The following is a 22,969-nucleotide window of genomic DNA, read 5'->3' as shown; positions in this document are numbered from 1 at the left end:
TTGATTACCTGGACATGTTTTTAAATACAAATTACAAAGTCACAGCACTCTACAATACAGAATCAGTACTGGCTGTCATTAAAAATTGAAATTTAGGGGTGCCTGGGTGGCTCAGTCATTAAGCATCTGCCTTCGGCTCAGGTCATGATGTCAGGGTCCTGGGATCAAGCCCCGCATCGGGCTCCCTGCTCGGCGGGAGGCCTGCTTCTCCCTCTCCCACTCCCCCTGCTTGTGTTCCCTCTCTCACTGTGTCTCTGTCAAATGAATAAATCTTTAAAAAAAAAAAAATTGAAATTTAGGAAAAACAATTCTTATAACTGGCTACTACAAAAATAAATGCTGAACATGAATAGTTTCAAGCTATGGCAAGAGTGGCATTTTAATAGAATATCTACATCAAATTAAAAACATGGTCATTATTAAGGGCAAATCAGACAAGAAAGTAATAGGGATACCAAGTATCACACACTCAAAAGAGGTGTGCCTGGGTGGCTCAGTTGGTTGAGTATCCGACTCTTGATTTCAGCTCCGGTCATGATCTCAGGGTTATGGGATCAAGCCTTATTCAGGCTCTGTGCTCAGCGGGTAGTCTGCTAGAGATTCTCTGCCACTCCCTATGCTCCTTCCCCACTTAAAATAAATAAATAACATCTTAAAAAAAAAGAAAGAAAGAAACTCAAAAGAATTTATTCCTTTTATTCTTTTGGGTGTCTCAAAAATGGTGTTTCAACAGGTCCTGAAGGGAATAACGGAAGAGCAGAACTCAGAAGCCACAATGTCTCAGTTCAAATCTTAATTCTATCATTCACTAGCATTGTGTTGAACTAGGACAAGTTAGATAATTTCTCTCTACCACAATTCCTCATCTGTACAATGGGATTGGCCACAATGCCTTATTCCAGAGGTTTGATATAAAGATTAAATGAGTTAGTGAATACTTACAGTATCTTGTAAGGTACTTACAAAGGTATCTTTAAAAGTAATTAAATAATCAAACACTACATTACCAATGTAGCGACTGATCTAGCAGCAGCAATGCCACAATACATAACCATTTTCTTCTTATAAATTTACTAATGCCTGCTGCAATTCTACTTAAAAATTTCAGAAACCATGAGCAAAAATGTTAATATAACCTCGAACCTACAGGTGGAATGTAGAACAATTTTAACTATAACAACCTACGTATGTAAAATTCAAATCAGGAATTGAAGAAGCAGCTACTGCTAAGTATTCAGTAAGTTCAAACAATACAATTTCAAAAAATTCCTCTCTGATGGCCAATAGGTATTTAAGAAAATATGCAAAATGTGACATCATTGTTATGTGTAAGATGAGTTTCTATCCTTTCCATTACTTGCTGTTGTTAACCTAGGACCATCTAGTATTCATGAGCATGAACTTCTCTATTAGCTACTAATTTCCATAAGCCATTTATTTCCATATCTAGTCCACTAATAGTTGAGATACTGTCAAAGTAAACAAATGCTGCCACCTTGTGGAATTATAAGTATGTTGGTATTAAATAACCCAACACGATCCATATGCTAAAGGGAAACTTTTTTTTTCCTGAAGATTTTATTTATTTATTTGACAGAGAGAGATACAATGAGAGAGGAAACACAAGCAGGGGGAGTGGGAGAGGGAGAAGCAGACTCCCGCTGAGCAGGGAGCCCAATGCAGGGCTTGATCCCAAGACCATGGGATCATGACCTGAGCCAAAGGCAGACACTTAGTGACTGAGCCACCCAGGCACCCTGCAAAAGGAAAACTTTAAAATCAAGTTTCTTTTTCTCTCAGTGAGATTCTAAATGCAGTGAATTACCAACACTGGATATATTTCATGCAATTTTACAGTAAGAACAATTTCTTCTACAATGTAATGAAATATTGCAACATTATTAAATAATGCAAATTCAACATTATTTGTCATTTTTAATGTCTTTATCTCTTTTCCAAAAGAAGTTCTTCATCAAAATTTCCTATTTTGAGAGGAATTAAAAGCCTTTAAAGTGAATTTATTATCAATGATATGTGTGAATATGAGAAAGTAGGAAAAGCAAAGAAATCACCAGGGCTGTGAAACTTGCTAAGTCTCTCTGAATACTATTTTCATTGTTGCTACCTACTAGTCTTCATCTATCCTGTCTTATATTATAAACCTTCAAAATTAAAATTTTTTTTTCAGAAATGTTAGTTCAATGTCAATAAAAGAACGATGTTAAGATGGCAAGATGAAAGAACTAAAGGTATCTTTTAAAATTTTAATTAAAATATTTTAATAAAACCAATCTCACTCAAAAAAAAAAAAAAAGATTTATTCCAGAGAAAGAGCAAGCAAGAGAGCGGGGAGGGGGGACCAATAGCCTCAAGCTGACTCCAAAGGGTGCGGGAGTCTGACACCCAACCAACTGCACTACCCAGTTGCCCCTAATCTCACTTTCATTAAGTGGTATTCCCAAACTGAAATCTTATTGAAGTCTTCAGTAAACTTCTGCCTCAGAATACACAGTGCTCTTACATAAATGTCTCTGTAAGATCAAGACTTAATATTCCTGAAAACAATATTACACTATGTGTTAACCAACTAGAATTCAAACAAAACTTGGGGCGGGGGGGGGGCACTTAATAGCATTAAGAAAAAAAACCTGCCCAGGATTATATTAAAATCAAGCTAAAATGGCTTTCAAAAATGATGGAAAAAAATGGCTCTTATTCTTTTTTGAATCCTAGAGATGTATAACCAATTCTGCATTTCCTAACTAGAAATGCTGCTTTTGTAATATAAAGTTAAGATGGAAATTTTTACTTTGTTTTTGGATTTTTGTTCATTTTTTTAATGGAAAAGAAAATACAATGCAGGATTAATTTACAATGATAAGGGACATTAATCTATATTACAATAGAACTATAATCTGCATTACATTTTAGTTGAGTAGAATCACATAATTATAGGTAAATATATACATCAGGTCATTATTATAAACCTCCATTGTTATTTGTGTTGTTTCATATTCAAGCTACATTTCTCAAGCTTTTAAAACCATATATTATACATTCCTACACTAGTTAAGAATTTAAGGGGCGCCTGTGTGGCTCAGTCAGTTAAGCGTCCAACTCTTGTTTTCAGTTCAGGTCATGATCTCAGGGTTGGGATCAAGACATGGGATCAAGCCCCATGTCAGGCTCCTCACTGGGTGTGGAGGCTGCTTGGGATTTTCTCTCTCCCTCTGCCCCTCACCACCCCAACTTCTGCACAAGCACACGGTGCTCTCTCTCAAAAAAAAATTTAAAAAATTAAGTAATAGTGTTACACTGTTACTCCAAGCTAAAGTGTTTCAATAACTTTCTTACATTGCCTCTATAAAGGCACTGAAATAATACTAAGAGCTTTCCTAAATCCAACCATTGTATCTGGCCTGTTCATGATTGTACTCTTAGCCTAGCCCACATTAAGGAGTCAATTAATTTTTGTTATATAAATTTAATCACTCATTAAATTAAATAAGCCCCACAGTGTACTGCATTTTCAAGCTTTAATCACTCCAGTGCTTGATAAAGAAAACTCACATTACCCAACACATAGAAAAAAAATGAATGCATGAATTCTTGTCTTACTCATACTGAGCTAAACCAGCTGGAATACAATAAAAGGTTTACTGCAAGTCTCTTTAGCTATCAGCTTAAATTCCAAGATCAATATTCTTATATGTTAATAAAAATCTTCATCATGCAAATGGAAAACCATACATAGTAATGTATTGGACAAGTTAAAAATTGCCAAATTCCTGATCTGCATGAAAACATCTTTTTATGGTTTCTTAATTATATCTAGGAGATTTTGAACATAAACAAGCAATGTGATGATACCAAGGGATTACTGGTAATTGTGTTACATATGATACAGCCCTGTGGTTTTACGATGTTCGTATTTACATTCTTAAGGATATAAGGATGAAATGACATAGCATCTGAAATTTGCCTCAAAATATTAAGCAGGCGCACCTGGGTGGCTCAGTCAGTTAAGCATCTGCTTTCAGCTCAGATCATGATCCCAGGGTCCTGGAATTGAGCCCCACTGAGGGCTCCCCACTCAGCGGGGAGTCTGCTTGTCCCTCTCCTCCCCACTTGTGCTCTATCGCTGTCTCTCTCTCTCTTTTAAATATATAAATAAAATCTTAAAAAAGAAATACGTAAGCAAAGAAAGAATGAAAAGTATAAAAGAAGGGGCGCCTGGGTGGCTTAGTCGTTAAGCATCTGCCTTTGGCTCCGGTCATGGGCCCAGGGTCCAGGGATGGAGCCCTACATCAGGCTCCCTGCTCCACGGGAGGCCTGCTTCTCCCTCTTCCACTCCCCCTGCTTGTGTTCCCTCTCTCGCTGTCTCTCTCTCTCTCTCTGTCAAATAAATAAATAAAATATTTTTTAAAAAAAGAAAAGTATAAAAGAAGCAAGGATAGCAAAATCTGGATCATGCTGAATCTGGAAGATGGCTATATGAGGGATTATTATTCCATTCTATTTTTATGTGTATTAGAAATTTTTATTAAAAATTTTTAAAGAATAGTCATCAAGATAATGAAGATAAAAATAACAAAAAGATAACTAGAAAATCCCAATATCTGAAAACTATTAAGATATGTCTCAATAATCCATGAGTCGAAAAAAAAAATCAAATTAGAAACTTAAGTTTCTTGAACTGAACGAAAATGAAAATCCTATTTTCAATGCAATAACAATGAATAGTCATAAAATTATGGAAACATCTCCACTTACAGCAGCATCAAAAAAATATTTAGGAATTAATCAAAAGTGAAAGATGTGTGCAAGGAAAACTACAAAAAATTGCTGAAAAAAATTAAAGAAGACAGAAATAAATGGAGATACATCTCATGTCCATGGATCAGAAGACTGAGTATTGTTAAGATGTCAATATTACCCAAAGCAATCTGGAGATTCAATACAGTCCCTGTCAAAATCCCAATGACATTTTCTGCAGAAATAGAAAAAACAATCTTGAAAAAGAACAGAGCTAAAGGACTCACACTTCCTGATTTCAAAATTTACTACAAAGCTATAATAAAACAGTATGTTGGAGCACTTGGGTGGCTCAGTCTGTTAAGACTCTGACTCTTGATTTTGGTTCAGGTCATGATCTCAGGTCTCCCTCTGTCTCTGCCCCCCAGCCCTCACTCTCTCACTCTCTCTCTTAAAAAAAGTGTGGTAGTGGCATAAAAATAGCTATACAGGCCAACCAAGCAGAGAGGAGAAACAGAAATAAACCCTTCCACATATATATATATGGTCAAATGACCTTTGACAAGAGTGGCAATACCATTCAATAAGGAACGGAGTTTTTCAAGAAATGATGCTGGGGATACTGCATAATCACATAAAAAAAAGAATGAAGCTGGTCCCTTACCTAACACCATACACAAAAATTAACTCAAAATGGATCAGAAAGTTAAATCTAAAACACAAAACTACAAAACTCTTTTCATGACTTTGGATTTGATAATGATTTCTGGGATATGACATCAAAAGCACAGGCAACAAAAGAAAAATAGACAAATTAGATGTCGTGTAAATTATAAAATTCTGTGACTCAATAGACAGTATCAATGTAAAAAGACAACCCACAGAATTAGAGGAAATATGTACATATCTGATAAGAGATTAATATGCAGAATATATAGAGAACTACTGAAACACAACAACAACAAAATTCAAAACTGGGCAAAGACTTCATTAGAAATTTCTATAGAACAAATGGCCAATAAGCAAAGGAAACAATGCACAACATCACTAGTCATTAGGGAAATGCAAAGCAAATCTAAGAGCTACCACACCTCACATCTGTTAGGATGGTGACTATAAAAAACGGAAAATAACAAGTGCTGGCAAGAATGCGGAGAAACTGGAAGCCTTATGCACTGCTGGTGGGATCATAAAATGGCACAGCCACTGTGGAAAACAGTATGGCAGCTCCTCAAAAAGTTAGAAATAGAATTACCATATAATCCAGCAATGCTATATCTGGGGATATACCTAAAAGAACTGAAATTAAGGTCTTGAAGAGGTAGCTATTCACCCATGTTCATAGCAGTATTATTCACAACAGTTAAAAAACATGGAAGCAAACTGAGGGCTCTAGAGGGGAGGGGAGTGGGGGGATGGGTTAGCCTGGTGATGGGTATTAATGAGGGCACGTACTGAATAGAGCACTGGGGGTTATATGCAAACAATGAATCATGGAACACTACATCAAAAACTAATGATGTAATGGTGATTAACATAACATAATAAAAAAGAAAAAAAGAACATGGAAGCAACATGTGTCCATCAACAGACAGATAAGCAAAATGTGGCATATACATACATACAATGGAGTGTAATTCAGCCTTAAAACGTAGTAAAATTCTGATTTATGCTACAACATGGACAAAAACTGACAACATTTTGCTAAGTGAAATAAGCCAGTCACAAAAAAACAAATACTGTATAATTTCACTTAAATGAGTTACTCGGAGTAGTCAAAATAATAGAGAAATAAAGTAGAAGGGTGGTTGCCAGTATTCGGGGAAGATGGGAACGAAGAGTTACTGTTTAACGGATACTGATTTTCAGTTTTACAAGATGTCAAATATTAAAACAATGGATACTAGTGACACTTGCACAATATTATGAAGGTATTTATTAAATACCACTGAATAGCACACTCGTTAAGATAGTGTATTTTATGTTACGTGTATTTTATCACAATAAAAGTAAAATTTGGAAAAAGAAAAAATGCCACATCAAAAATTCATGGGATGCAGCTAATTCAGGGCATGGAGCACAAATTATATTACAGAAGCAAATTTTCAACTCAATCACTTTAGTTTCTACCTTAAGAAACAACAAAGGTAAGAGGCAAATTAAATCTAAAGAAAGCAGGAAAAAAAGAAATAATAAAGTTAAGAGCAGAAATCAATGAAACAGAAAAATATAGAATATCAATAAACTAAGAGCTATTTGAAAAGACAAATAAAATTGATAAACTTCTAAACCAGACTATTAAGGAAAAGAAAACAAAATGGGAAACAAGTTTCCAATATCAGGAATGAGAAAGGGAACATCATTAGAGAATCTAAAGACATAAAAGGATAATAAAGGAATATTACAAACACATGAATGCCAATAAATTCAACAACCTAGGTGAAATGGGCAAATATTTTTTTTTAAGATTTTATTTATTTGACAAAGAGAAAGAGAGAACACAAGTAGGCAGAGCAGCAGGCAGAGGGAGAGGGAGAAGCAGACTCCCCACCGATCAGGGAGCCCGATGGGGGGCTCGATCCCAGGACCCTGGGATCAGGACCTGAGCCAAAGGCAGACATTTAACTGACTGTGCCACCCAAGCGCCCTGGGCAATTCTTTTAAAGACACAAACTAAAAATAATGTTCAATCAAGAAAAAAAAAATCAATAACCTGATTAGTCTTACACTTCTTTCAAAAATTTAATTTATAGGGGCGTCTCGGTGGCTCAGTCATTAAGTGTCTGCCTTCAGCTCAGGTCATGATCCCGGGGTCCTGGGATCAAGCCCCGCATCAGGTTCCCTGCTCAGCGGGAAGCCTGCTTCTCCCTCTCCCACTCCCCCTGCTTGTGTTCCCTCTCTTGCTGTATCTCTCTCTGTCAAATAAATAAAATCTTTAAAAAAAAAAAAAAGTTTAATTTATATTTAAAACTCTTCCCTCAAAGAAAACTCAAGGCCAAGATAGTTTCACTGGAGAATTCTACAAAATATTTAAGGAAGAAATAATACCAATTCTTCACAAACTCTTCTAGAAAACTGAAGATGAGGAAGCCCTTATGAGAAGAGCATATACACCCTGTCACCAAAACCAGACAAAGACATTGTAAGAACACAAACTGCAACCCTAAGAGGTGAATACTATTAATCATTCCATTTTAAAGATGAAGACATTGAGGACTAAAGAGATTCAGGAACTTGACCAAGACCACAGAAATAAAAACTGGCAGGCAACCTGACTTCAGAACACAGGCTCTTTTTTTTTATTTCCTTATTTTTTTTTTATTTTATTTTATGTTCTGTTAATCACCATACATTACATCATTAGTTTTTGATGTAGTGTTCCAGGCTCTTAACTAGAACAATGAAACTGCTTGTTAAATTCTAGGTTAAATTCTAGATACTCTTGCAGAAGTAAATGTAAAGAGTGCTGCCCAATACTTACCTAGAGACTATGCTGGAACCATTATAGAGATCGCTAGCATATGACAATGTAGCCAAAGGTCGTACTGAATTATATCGAGTAAACTTAGACAAGCATTCCTGAAATTCATCCAACTGGCTTGCAGTTCGACTATCATCTATATGAAGAAAACAAAATAAAATAAATTTTACTGCAATGTAAGTCAAAGAGCAGTATATACAGATTAAAAAATATATTCTAAATATAAACAATTCTTAAGTATTTAGAGAACACTAGCATGCACAAATTATTTAGCTGATCTCTCAGCTTTAATAAAAATTTCTTAGTGATTCATTGAAAGACACTGTCTCTTTCAACACCAATAAAAACATACTGTAAACACTTTATTTTTTAAGCAATAATATCTTGGAAAATAAAAAAGTACCTCTGATCAAGAGCAATATAATCTTTTATTAAAACAAAAATCCCTTATCAATGGAGAAAATGAAGGTGGACAGGAGTATATACACTGAGTATATTCGTTATTTTGAAGGAACACATTTACAGAGATACATCTGCAAGCCCACATTTATTTACTATCAAAACACAATTTATAACATAAAGAAAGCAATTGCTTTTTAAGTAAAAAGAAAGTGAAATACTTGCTCACATTATACTTTGATGTTTCTCAAATCAATTATGAAAAGGGAGGAGAAAACTGTAATATATCAATAATTCTCAAAAATAAAATACTTCTACTCAAATGTCTTGGTGGACCAAGGAAAACATTAACTCCATCCACTAGAGCACTGCATAAATACTTTGAATAAAGTCCATTTCAGTAAACTATTCATAATTAAATTATGTGGAATTTAAATCACAAAATCATCTCATGAAAGATGGAATAAATACAGCTATCTATTCTCCAACCCAGAAACAAGACTACAGAGAAAGCATGAATAAAAAATCATTGCTTTTCAAAAATGCTTTAGGTTTGGACTTGTATTTTCCTTTACAAAGAAAGAAAACACCCAATTTAGTTAGCTTCCTAACTGAAATTTGAAGATTGTTACAGCACTGTTTTCATACCTTCTTCATTAGTTTTAGCTTATACACATACAAACACATACAACTTTTTCAAGGTAAACTTTCGTGATTTCCCCCCCACACACACTTTAAAGATTTATTTATTTGAGAGAGAGAGAAAGAAAGAGAGAGCGCGCACAAGCAGGGGGTGGGAGAGAGAGAAAGCAGACTTCCCACGGAGCAGGGAGCCCAACGTGGTGCTCCATCTCACAACCCCGAGATCATGACCTGAGCCAAAACCAAGAGTGGGACACTTAACCAAGTGAGCCCCGCAGTTGCCCCATGATTTCCCCTTCTTAAATGTCCTCTGAAAATAAGCAGGCATAATGAAATTTAGATATAAGAATCATTAAGTCTGAGGCGCCTGGATGGTTCAGTTGGTTGAGCGTCTGCTTTTGTCTCAGGTCATGATCCTGGAGTCCCAGGATCAAACCCCATGTCAGGCTTCCTGCTCAGTGGGGAGTCTGCTTCTCCCTTTGCTGCTTACCAGGCTCATGCTCTCTCTCTCTAATAAATAATAAATAAAATCTTAAAAAAAAAAAAAATCACTAAGTCTACAGAGTTAAGGTACCAAGGATAGACAGTAAAGAATTGATTTAATTCATCTGGAGATACTAGGTTATCTTGAAGGTAACTATTGACATAAAGAAATTTATCTAACACTACTATGGCAAAAAAACAATTACTAGTCTCTGATACTAAGCTTCTGTCTCTGATATTTTACATTTTAAAGATTTAAACACTAAAATGGCAAATTCATCTAACAACCTATATCAAAGGTTCCAATTTTATACTGTTTCCATTCTAAAAACAGCAAAAAACAAACCCAATTAGCATGTACTGTCATAATGTTACTTAAATAATGTTCCACAAAAATTCTTCTCAGTAAATTCAACAAATTGGAAATAAAACATGGGTTACTGCAGTAAAACAATATCAACTGTACTACAAAGTGGTTTGAATGTAACAACTACTTGGTTCTTTTTATATATAATCTTATTAACTCTGAGTATTTAATATAATAAATAGTGACTGGAAAGACACCTTAGATATTTGTTTAAATACTAATTTAATGTAAATCTATTCTTTCATATTTTGACACCAATCCCTAAGTATAAAAAATTTACAAGCATTCAAGAATGTATATTCTGCTTAAGTCCATAATCTTTTCCTGGGTAGCTAAACTTCTGGGGCCATCACACCTATTGATTAACATCTACTTCCAAAAGAAGTTATAAAGAAAACACTAAAAATAATTATTTTAGTATCTGAAAGTATGGGCATTTGATTTTTATCTGGTTATGAAAAGGTAGGATTTTGTATGCTTGGTAGGTTTATGGTCAATAATCATACATATCTGCTAGCGTATTACTTTTCCTATTCCAATTACAGATTAGTTTGTGAAAGTGTGTTCAGCATCTTTTCCTCTCTTCTAATGCTTTATAATTTACCTTCTCTTCCAATTACAATTAAGAGTCCAGGGCATTAATCTCTTAATCTTCATCTCTCATTTCCAGAGTTGAAAATTGAAAGTCAGAAAGAGGGGATGGATTTTCATTTAAAAATATAAAGAAGGAAAAACAAACACTATGTACTCCATTACAAAGAAGTTAAAATTTCCTCTTCACAGTCAAGGACACTAGGAGGAACTTCATATTCACCAATACGGTTAAGTATAGTCAATGTGTAAATTCAGTAAGATAAACTTGAGACTCCTAAAAACTAAGGACAACATGTTTTAAATACAATATAACCATGCCCATAAAAATGAAAATCTAATCTTCCTCCTGTTTTTAATTTATTCTACCTTCCAGTAATTTTATATCCCCAAAATAAATTGGTCTGTGACTACACCTTTACTATGCCACAGCAATGCCACGCTGCTAGTTACTTAAAAACTATTCCCCAACCTCTCTTTCCTACCTCTCTTTTTCTTTTAAATGTCTGCCATTTGCCTATGGATGTATTTCAACAATGTACCAACAAATAACATCTAACAGCGTTAATATGAACCTTCTGCCAATCAGTTTGTAAATATCAAACCATTTTCAATTTCACAGCTTCCTATTGCACTTTATAGACTATTACAGAGGCTCAAAAAGGGGTTCAATTCCCAGGCAATACAATGAAAGTTTCCCATCTTATAAAAACTGTTGATCATTAATTGCATACACATTTATAAACAAAGCTTGGTTCCCACCTAGAATTCACAGGAAAAATGGTATGTAAATCTTCTTTTTCTTCCACCGCCTATCCTAAGGCAAATTTGTCCAAAGGTCCTAAGCAATGTGTATATTTTTTCTTTCCCTTCAAATTTTTATTTAAATTCTAGTCAGTCAGCACACAGTGCAATATTGGTCTCAGGAGTAGAAATCAGTGATTCATCACTTACATACAACACCCAGTGCTCATCATAAGAAGTGCCCTCCTTAATACCCATCACCCATCTAGCCCATCCCCTACCCATCTCCCTCCATCATCCCTCAGTTTATTCTCTATCTCTTCTGGTTTGTTTTCTCTTTTTACCCCTGCTCCCATATGTTCTTCTGATTTGTTTCTTAAATTCCACATATGAGTGAAGTCATATGGTAGTTGCCTTTCTCTGACTTATTTCACTTAGCATAATACACTCTAGCTGCATCCACATCATTGTGCATGGCAAGATTTCATTCTAATTGATGGCTAATATTTCACTGTGAATATATACCACATCTTCTTTATCCATTCATCACTCAATGGACATCTAGGCTCTTTCCATAGTTTGGCTATTGTTAATAATGCTGCTATAAACATCAGGATACATATACCCCTTTGAATCTGTGTTTTTGTTATCCTTTGAATAAATACCTAGTAGTAGAACCGCTAGATCACAGGGTAGTTCTATTTTTAACATTTTGAGAAACCTCCATAATGTTTTCCAGAGATGCTACAACAGTTTGCATTCCCACCAAGGTGCAAGAGGGTTCCCCTTTCTCCACATCCTCACCAACACCCATTGTTTCCTGTGTTCTTAATTTTAAAAATGTGTAGATTTTAATACAAACATGCCTATTCAAGAGAAAACTAAGGCCAAATTTTTAACAACTAATAAAATATCACACATTTTTTTCCTGGGTGGTCCTCATTTTGAGCAGGCGTATTACTAATGACATGAGTTAACTGAGCACCTAATTTGTATTTTATAGATATATCACCTATAAATCCTAAAAAACAAAACAAAACATAGGGTTGGTATTAATGTCCCTACTTCATTGGTGAGCAAAGACACTGAGAAAGTTACAACTCAAGGGGCAGAACTACAGTAATGCAATGAAAATATCCTATCATGTCCATGACGTTGCATAAGTTATTTCCTCTATTTTGAAGATGTTTCTAATTACCTTATTTAGTTAATGAATTCTAGCCTTGACTAAATACAATCCTCTAAAATCCCTACAGTGATCATTCCCTTACATTTCCCCATTTTCAACTTGGTGTGGATTTTTCATTCCCGGCTGTATTAGTGGATATTCTTCTCTATTCTCCTAACACACTTATACAACATATAATATCACGTAGAATTATTTACCTGTTGCTTTGCCCCACTGAATTTACAATACTCCCTGACAACAGAAATCAGTTCTTTCATCTTTTTATTCTTAGCACAAAGGACAGTGCTTAAAACTTAATAAATGTTTAATTTTTCATAATAAGAGGCAATTGAATGGAACTTATTTCTCGTAGCAACATATTCATGGTTGATTTTTTTTTAACTTTATATAGCTCACTACACAAAGATTAAAAATCCCCAAATAGAGGGGGAAAAAAACAAAAACAGCTATGGGCAACAGATGTTCTTCAATATCTTGGGGCGCCTGGGTGGCTCAGTCGTTAAGTGTCTGCCTTCGGCTCAGGTCATGATCCCAGGGTCCTGGGATCGAGCCCCGCATAGGGCTCCCTGCTCAGCCAGGAGCCTGCTTCTCCCTCTTCCACTCCCCCTGCTTGTGTTCCCTCTCTAGCTGTCTCTCTCTCTGTGTCAAATAAATAAATCTTAAAAAAAAAAAAAATGTTCTTCAATATCTCTAAGAACCTCCATAACATTCTGGTAGAATATGTTGAAAATACATACTTTTGTTTTATAAATAGGACTTTATATAAATCCAGCATAAGAAACTAGAAATGGATCTGACATATGAACTTGATTTATTTTAAGAAGTCTGGAATATGTACCTGAAATTCGAGACATCCTTGTAGAAAAGTAACATTGCTCTAAATCTTCAAAATGAGCAGTGAGTCGTTTTCTTCTTGATGCTAATGTGCTGTTATACCAAGGCTGTTTCTTTGTCTAAAGTAGTAACATAAGAAAAGACACTTGTAACTAAGAACAAATGATAGTCTTTTTCTGCACAGAATACCTAAATGATTGCATATTCAAAATATCAACATATTAAAATAACTAAAAATGGTAAATACTCATAGTTCTTAGACCATATTTTTCAATTTTTATTTTAAAATGCAAATAAGCTCAGGGTTTGCGGGGCCAGGGGCAGGAGTTTGGGTCCAGGTCCTGCCCCTGAGCCCAAGCCTCCTGGGGAAGCCTGCTTGTACTATGTAAGGGAGGGGGGAAATCTATCAACATACCTCAGGTTACAGGGAGGCGCATAGGTGGGGGAGGGGCTGGGTGGACCAAAGGCCAGAGGGGAGGGGCTTCTGGAGATGGAGAAAGGCCTGAGGATGGGGCCAGTTGGGGGAGGAGGAGGAAGCAACCTGGTGGGGCCAAGTGCTAAGTCCCAGCTGGGCTAGGCCCCTGGTTGGTGCAATATGGTTTGCTATAAAACTCTAATCTTCCAGCCAAAAAAATAAATAAATTAAAAAAATAAAATAAATAAAATATGCAAATAGGCTCTCAAGGCCAATTTTATAAGAATGAAATAAGAACCTTCTTTCAACTCTCCAAATTAAGATAGAATCGGGGCGCCTGGGTGGCTCAGTTGTTGAGCGTCTGCCTTCAGCTCAGGTCATGTTCCCGGGGTCCTGGGATCGAGCCCTGCATCGGGCTCCCTGATCAGCAGGAGGCCTGCCTCCCCCTCTCCCACTCCCCCTGCTTGTGTTCCCTCTCTCGCTGTGTCTCTGTCAAATAAATAAATAAAATCTTTAAAAAATAATAAAAAATAAATTAAGATAGGATCCTTTATAACTACCATGCTAAATTTTAGAATTTTGAGAATTTTAATATGCAGAAATTGTTAGAAAACAATGTTCAAAAGAAAACTAATTACTTTTTCATCATCCTTATATTGCAACCCTGTACTCTTTGAATAAGAGAAATTATCCTTGATTGACAGAATATATATTTAAGTTAATACTGATTACTAAATTAAGGGGCAGTAATATGTAATATGAATGTACTAGTCTACCATATACATTAGAAGATCAGAACTAAATCACATATATATAAAGCCAGCAAACCTGAAATATATTGGCATATAAATCTATTTTAAAAAAATCTATGGTCCTCAATATATAATATTGCCTACACCATTTTAAATGAAAGGATAAGACAATTCTTCCCACAAATGGTTATTTTTCTATTATGCTTGAGGCCCACAGACACAGAGATGAGACAAATGACGAGAGCTTGAGATGACACAAGTTCATCATAAGTATACAATAACTGCAAATGTATTTAAGTAAGAAATATTAAGGTACTACCTTGAATAAAACACTCTAAAGTGAACCCCTGCTAAAACTAGGTGGTAGGTAAAAATCTTATTTTAAAGCAGTGCTTGAATCACAAGAAAGTAAGACAACTTACAAAGATTTAACAGATATACAAGCAAATAAGCTGAATTCAGAGAATTCAGAAAATATAATGGTGCCGAGGAGGGGAAAGACAAAGAGGACAATACTCATTTGGAGACAAATACCGACAAAAGAAAAAACACTAAAACTGAGAGAAACTGAAAAGAGAATTTGTGAACCGGAAAATAAATCTAAAGGAATTAACCAGAACTAAGGATAAAAAATAAAAAGGTAGAAAATTTGAAACAGAGGTTAAGAAGTATAAAAGTATAAGGTTGAAAATATGGGCACTTAGAGACCCAGAAAACTGTAAAAGACTGAAGAAGAAATATTTGAAGAATTCATGTTGACAATTTTACAGAACTGAAAACAGATATAAATACAAAGAAATTATTCCTATCAAGTAGGATAATTTAAAAGAAATCAATAATTAGACACAGTAAGGCAAAACTGTGTTTCTGTTCAAAAACAAAATGATTTTAAAATCAGACAAATAGGGGCACCTGGGTGGCTCATTCGGTTAAGTGCCTGACTCTTGATTTTGGCTCAGGTAATGATCTTGGGGTCAAGAGATGGCGCCCCAGGTTGGGCTCTGCACTCTATGGGGAGTCAGCTTGAGATGATCTTTCTCTTCCCTCTGCCCCTCCCCCCATCCGTGCACCCTCCTCTCGCTTTCTCCCTGTCTCTCTGTACCTCTCTCTGTCTCATAAATAAATCTTTATTTTTCCAAAGACCCCATCTATTTATTTGAGAGAGAGAGAGAGAGAGAGAGAGAGAGAGAGCTCAAGCACAAGCAGGGGGAGAGGCAGAGAGAGAGAGAAATGGAGAAGCAGATTCTCCACAGAGCAGGGAACCTGACGTGGGACTTGATCCCAGGCCCCTGGGATCATGACCCAAGCCGAAGGCAGACGCCTAACCAACTGAGCCACCCAGGTGCCCCTAAATAAATAAATCTTGGGGCGCCTGGGTGGTTCAGATGGTTAAGCGTCTGCCTTCGGCTCAGGTCATGATCCCAGGGTCCTGGGATCGAGTCCCACATCAGGCTCCCTGCTCCTTGCCTCTCCCTCTGCCTCTCTCTGTCTCTCATGAATAAGTGAATCGGATCTTTAAAAAAAAAAAAAAAACTTGAAAAAAAAAAATCAGACAAACAGAAGAGATAACTCACCTGACAGGACCATCAAGAATAGCAAGAAAAGCAGCTAGGAAAAGGAACTTTGATTATCCTCAAAAAGTTGAAAGAAAACAACTCCAATCTAAAATTCAGATCCTGAAAAAACTATCCCACAATAAAACGAGCAATATTTTTTTCATGTGAATGAAAACAAAGAATATTGCCTATAAGCCATTAAAAAAAAATGTGTGAAATTGTGTGCTTAAAAAATTCAGTAAACAGGGGCGCCTGGGTGGCTCCATCATTAAGCATCTGCCTTCGGCTCAGGTCATGATCCCAGGGTCCTGGGATCGAGCCCCACATCAGGCTCCCTGCTCGGCGGGAAGCCTGCTTCTCTCTCTACCACTCCCCCTGCTTGTGTTCCCTCTCTTACTGCATCTCCGTCAAATAAATAAAATCTTAAAAAAAAAAAAAATTTTTCAGTAAACAAACTGGAAGGCCTGAAGCACAAAATGAAAAGAAAACCTGTAATCAATAAGTAATTTTAAATACTGTTTGTAACATTAATTATAACATCTAAATTATGGGGCTTAAGAACATGTCAGAATAAATACAACAAAAAACGGCATATAAATCAGAAGAATGAAGAAAGTTTCAATTCTGGAGCACTTATGTTGTTCAGGAGAGTAATTAAGATATTAAATTTAATAAAAAGATGCTCAATATCACTGATCATCAGGGAAATGCAAATCAAAACCACAATGAGATATTATCTAACATGTGTCAGAACGGCTAAAGTAAAAAAAAGAAACAAACAAACAAACAACAAGTGTTGACAAGGATGTGAAGAAAAAGGAGCCCTTGTACACTGTTGATGGGAATGAAAACTGGTGCAGCCATTGTGGAAAACAGAATGGAGATTCCTCAGAAAATTAAAAACAGAACTACCATATGATCCAGTAATTCCACTCCTGGGTATTTACCCAAACAATCTGAAAATACTAATTCAAAAAGATACAAGCACCCTATGTTTATTACAGCATTATTTACAATAGCTGAACTATGGAAGCAGCCCAAGTGTCCACTGACAGATGAATGGATAAAGAAGATGTGGTGTACGTGTGTACACACACACCCACACACATGAATATTACTCAGCCATGAAAAAGAATGAAATCTTTCCATTTGCAACAACATGGATGGATCGAGAGGGTATAACGCTAAGTAACAAAGTCAGAGAAAGACAAACATCATATGATTTCACTCATATGTAGAATTTAAGAAACAAAACAAATGAACAAAGAAAAAAAGAGACAAATAAAAAAAAAGAATCTTAACTACAGAGAACAAACTGACGGCTACCAGAGAGGAGGTAGGTGGGGAGATGCATGAAAAAGGTGACGGGGATTAAGACTATACTTATCACAATGAGCACTGAGTAATGTACAAAACTGTGAATCAGTATATTGTACACCTGAAACTAATACAGCATTGTATGTCAACTATACTGGAATTAGATTTTTTTTTAATGTTTTTTATTTATTTATTCATGAGAGTCAGAGAGAGAGAGAGAGGCAGAGGCAGAGGCAGAGGGAGAAGCAGGCTCCCCGCCTAGCAGGGAGCCCGATGCGGGACTCGATCCCAGGACCCTGGGATCATGACCTGAGCCGAAGGCAGACGCTCAACCATCTGAGCCACCCAGACACCCCTGGAATTAGATTTTTTTTAAAAGATTATAATAACTTTAGATTCTGTTTAGACGTTAACTTTGGGTCAATTTCAAGGATAACTACTGAAAGCATTTTAACAGAATAGGTAACATTTTAAAACAGTAAAGTGGTGGGAGAAGGGGGTAAAAATATAAGAGAAAAACACAAAAAGGAGAGAAATAGCAAGCATTAAAGAGTAATAAATATGAATACTAATTAGTGATAGAAAGGAATTTTAAAATATAACTGTATGCTATCTGCAAAAAAAAAAAAAACACTGAAAACATAAAGACACTAAAAATCTGGAAATAATAACATGAAAAATAATGTACTAGGCAAATTTAATTGAAGAAAAAAACTCAAGATGAAAAGCATTAATGGAAATGGAAATGGAAACAGCACCTGGAAATGCAAAACTTTAAACTTAATAATTGTATACCCAGTGCACACATAATAGCACAGCTTCAAAAATATATAAAGCAAAAAATCCTAAAGAAATTGACAAACCCACCAACACAGCAGTAGAATAACCTCATCAACTCAACTGAGAAAATGATATGACCTAGTTTAAAAGCTTAATTTAATGAATACATATAAAACACTGTACCCAATTAGAAACATATATTCTTCTTAAGCATACATGGAACATTTACAAAATTGGCCATGTGCTATATCACTGAATATGTTTATAATCTCAATAGGGCAGAATTTCTTACATGAAACACAAAGGGCACTAATTATAGAAGTTACAAATTCAATAACTCAAATTAAGAACTTCTGTTCATCAAAACCCAACATCAGAGGCAGGAAGTTACAAACTGTAAAATGATCTTCGCAACACTCGCAACACCTAAGAAACAAGTTATTACTACTTTGGACATATATTAAAGCTTCTACAAGTAAATAAACAGAAGACCAATATTTAAAAATTGAGAAAGACATGAAATGCTATTTCACAAAAAGTAAAGGCCAATAAATAAAACATGCTGGCTTTAGAGTGTCAGAAAAATAAGAATTAAAACCACAGCTAACTTCTTTTCTTAGCCACTAAAGTGGCAACCATTTAGAGGTTCAATAGTACTGACAACGATGTGGAGAAACAAACTCATATACTTTTGTGGTAGGAGCTTTATATTAACAAAAAGACTTTGAAAACAATTCGATATTATCGCAAAATACAAAAACCACTGATGTGTCTACCCTGTCACCCTCACTTCCTCTCCTAGGTACAAAATCTAGGGAAACTCTTGCATCTGTACATCAGGAGACATGGACAAAGATGCCCTTGATAGCAAAAACAAAAACTCTACAAAAACTCAAATGTAGACAGACTGCACAACTGATAAATTGTGGTACATTAACAAAATGGAATAATATACCTTAGTGAAGATGAATCAACTACATCCACAGACATCAGGAACTAATCTTTGAAAAAACAAATCTCAAAAAACTACGTAATATCATTTTTAGAAAGTCTACATATAGCCAAACCAAATAATATAGAGATACATATATGTATGGTAAAACTATTTTAAAAAATCAACACATTGATAAACAGAAATATCAGAAAAGTAATTAGTTCTGGACATAAGGTAAGGTGATGAAATTTGTTAGAAGCACAGGGGTAACTTGAATGGTTCTAGTAATTAACATTAAGAGCTCAGTTCAGTGTTTCTTTTATTGTAATTGTGCTTCTATTTACATATTCATGAAATATATTCCTTTCTATGTACCAACATAATTTTTATAAATTCTTAGGGGAAGAATCTGGATTTATTTTTTTAAGATTTTATTTGTCAGCCAGAGAGAGAAAGAGAGAGTGCACAAAAATATAAGTGCACTTATATTTTTACCCCCTTCTCCCACCACTTTACTGTTTTAAAATGTTACCTATTCTGTTAAAATGCTTTCAGTAGTTATCCTGAGCAGCAGGCTTCCCGCTGAGCAAGGAGCCCATGTGGGACTCGATCCCAGGACCCCGGGATCATGACCTGAGCCCAGGGCAGACGCTTAATAGACTGAACCACCCAGGCATCCCCAAGAATCTGGATTTTTTTAAAAAAAGTGATCTTGCTCAATGGAAACACAGTAAAGATTTCAGTCTGAAACATGAGAATGATTACAATAACAAAAATCAAGAATATAACAAAGAAGCAATCAAAACCACTGTTTGCCTTCTAGGTTTTATTGCAGCTTTTTTTTCACAATTATTTTGCTATTTACTCTTAGCTTTTCTTGAATTTATTTTTTCAGTGCAATTCCTTTCTAATCCATCCAAAATTAGATTGCTTCATAATTCTTGGTAAAAATGCATTGCTTAGCTCATTGCCATATGTTAATTGTTAAATTTAAAAATAACATTAACATAAATGAAGAGAAATACACTAATTGTGAAGGGATAGATGTTTGAGAATACAAACTGGCTGTAAATAATCTACAAGGCCAATCATAAGAATGAATACATTCAGGGTAAGGTCTAGATCTATAGGTAGGATATAAATATGGTTAAAAATCAAAAGGAAATGTTCATCACTTGTGTTGATCTAGATTACCTCTAAATAAAAATGGCCACATTTACCAAATGTCTTACTTATTCCACCTAACGTAGTAACTTTTAGATCTATCCATGTTGTAGTAAATGCCAAGATTTTTTTCTTTTTTATGGCTGAATAATATACCATTGTGTATATATGAATAATATACTATTGAGTATATATACACACCTTCTCTATCCATTCATCCATTAAAGGAGAGACACTGAAACACAGAGACATGTTTTATATATAATGTTTTATAAATATATGAAATATATGAGATTGTATAAATATTATGTATTATATACTGAGAGCATGGATTAATCTCAGCTAGTCTGGATTGCCCACATGGTTATCTCTAGACTCTTGCCTACATTATGCAATGTATTCACTAAAGAAAGATAAAATGATATTCTGTACCATAAGTCAGTGAGTTGTTCTGGAACAAAATATATTAGTCTGTCAGCATTGTTTAGTAATAATAAATCAATTTATCATTTGTACGTGGTTTCAGTGGAGCCTTTAAAGGCTGGTCATGTAACTATAATGTACTGCCTACGTGACATATTTAAAATAAGAGATCCTGACCACAAGCCAACTTTGGATTCCTATTACTGAAGTACTTGAGACACAAGCCAGGAGTATTTCTAAACCTGGAGACAAAGCAGTTCCTGTATGACCCAGTCTGGAAGGACAAAGAAGCCTGGACCTGAAATCGCCAGACCCCTTTCAGTGAGTATCCTCCTTCTTCTTGGCTGTATGGTACCCACTGCCTTTAATCAAGCTATTCCAGAAGTATAAACTATTTGACTCCTGTGAGTCCTTTCATTAATCAAACACTTAAGGTGATTAATATGTAATTAATGCATATATATATCTGTATAGATAACATAACATACATTATATATACACATACATATGTCTCCTAGGTCTCTCTGTCCATTGAAAACACCTACAGGCACTGACATTCGAGGACCAATGAGCACACTTAAAACCCAGATCTTGGTATTTAAATAACATTCTCCATTAAAAGAAAATAGGGTTTCTTGGATACATCACTGATTCCAGGACTGGGGCAAGGTGATGCTGCAACATCTTATTGTCTAAGAATGTAAGAAGGTACTTAAAGAATGATGGGAACATGTCAAAAGAACGTGGAAATCAACTTCAAAGAGTTCCAACTAGCCAAATATGGGACAATTTAAGTTAAAAATGATTAACAGAGAGGCGCCTGGGTGGCTCAGTCGTTAAGCATCTGCCTTTGGCTCAGGTCATGATCCCCAGGGTCCTGGGATTGAGCCCCTCATCGGGCTCCCTGCTCAGTGGGAGGCCTGCTTCTCCCTCACCCACTCCCCCTGCTTGTGTTCCTGGCTCTCGCTGTGTCTCCCTCTGTCAAATAAATAAATAAAATATTTTTTAAAAAATGATTAACAGAATGAATTAGGAGGAATCCATAAATCCATAAGGATATAAACAAAGAGGAGGGAAAGGTCTTTCTTACAGTAGAAATGCTAACTAATAAATGTGGAATAAGGAATTAAAAATTATCATTAATTATCATTTGGGCAATAACCGTATCAATAACTATTACAAGTAAGATTTATTAATAGCACAGATGAGAGAAAATGGTAATTTTACAGTAGAGAAATCTGATAGGTACCACCTTAATAAAGTGATCAGAGTTAACATCATCAGTATTGAGCAAAGAGGTATCATATGCACCCAGATATGAGAAACTAACAAAGAAGGGTGCAACTCTGTAGTATTCCTGGTTAAAATGGATAATCTGTATTGAGTCCTAAGAAAACATCTGACAAACTCAAAGAGAGGGATGTTCTACAAAATAAATAACATACTCTTCAAAAATGTCAGTGTAATGTAAGACTGAGGAACGATAAGGGTTTTAAGGAGATTAGAGAAGTATGACAACTAAATGCAACAAGTGATTGTAGATTAGTACTGAACAAGGAAAGTTTTATCTTTTTGCTAAAAAAGAGTATTTATCAATGGTATTAATGGCAAAACTGCTGAAATTTAAATAAGTTATCTCAAATAATATTAATGTTAATTTCCTGATTTTGCTAATTATACTAAGAATATATAATAATTCTAAAGCAAACTCAACAGGTACTTATAAAAATCCAGGGGTATAAAATATTTGTTTCTGGCTTCACTTACATTATACTGTTAACACATTTTTCAATTCAACTATAAACATTTTATTTAAGAGGAGCACCTGGGTGGCTCAGTCAAGCATCTGCCTTCGGCTCAGGTCATGATCCCAAGGTCCTGGGATCGAGCCCCAAGTCGGGCTCCTTGCTCAGCGGAGAGCCTGCTTCACTCTCTCTCCCTCCCTGCCTGCCATTCCCCCTGCTTGTGCACACGCTCTCTCTTGCTCTAATAAATAAATAAAATCTTAAAAAAGAATTTTTATTTAAGAGTAATAAAATCCTGTAGCTGTACCATAGTTTCTCTAGGTATTCTATTATGATTGGGAGTATTTATTTTCCCAGAATTTTTACCTATATAAATAATACTGGCATATAATCTTCAC

At 35.4% G+C, this 22,969-nt stretch overlaps 1 protein-coding gene across 12 annotated transcripts in view; it reads right to left on the bottom strand.

Annotated features, from left to right (window-relative positions):
* Window positions 1-22,969, bottom strand: part of COP1 (COP1 E3 ubiquitin ligase) — a 263,344-nt gene that overhangs the window by 147,793 nt on the left and 92,582 nt on the right. For all 12 annotated transcript variants that reach the window (XR_010412330.1, XM_064594283.1, XM_054508048.2 and 9 more), the window contains 2 exons: window positions 13,490-13,604; window positions 8,237-8,372 (listed from right to left, as the gene is read on the bottom strand). Coding sequence is in view for 11 of the 12 variants with exons in the window: in XM_064594283.1 (XP_064450353.1) it covers window positions 8,237-8,372; window positions 13,490-13,604 (251 nt within the window). In the remaining variant the exon portion in view is untranslated. The remainder of the gene's footprint in view (window positions 1-8,236; window positions 8,373-13,489; window positions 13,605-22,969) is intronic.

This window comes from Mirounga angustirostris, unplaced genomic scaffold (genome assembly GCF_029215605.1).
Source record: "Mirounga angustirostris isolate CCGP_5_RB_7025 unplaced genomic scaffold, mMirAng1.0.hap1 SCAF_6, whole genome shotgun sequence".
Lineage (NCBI taxonomy): Eukaryota > Metazoa > Chordata > Mammalia > Carnivora > Phocidae > Mirounga > Mirounga angustirostris.
This window is presented reverse-complemented; position numbering and strand designations above follow the sequence as displayed.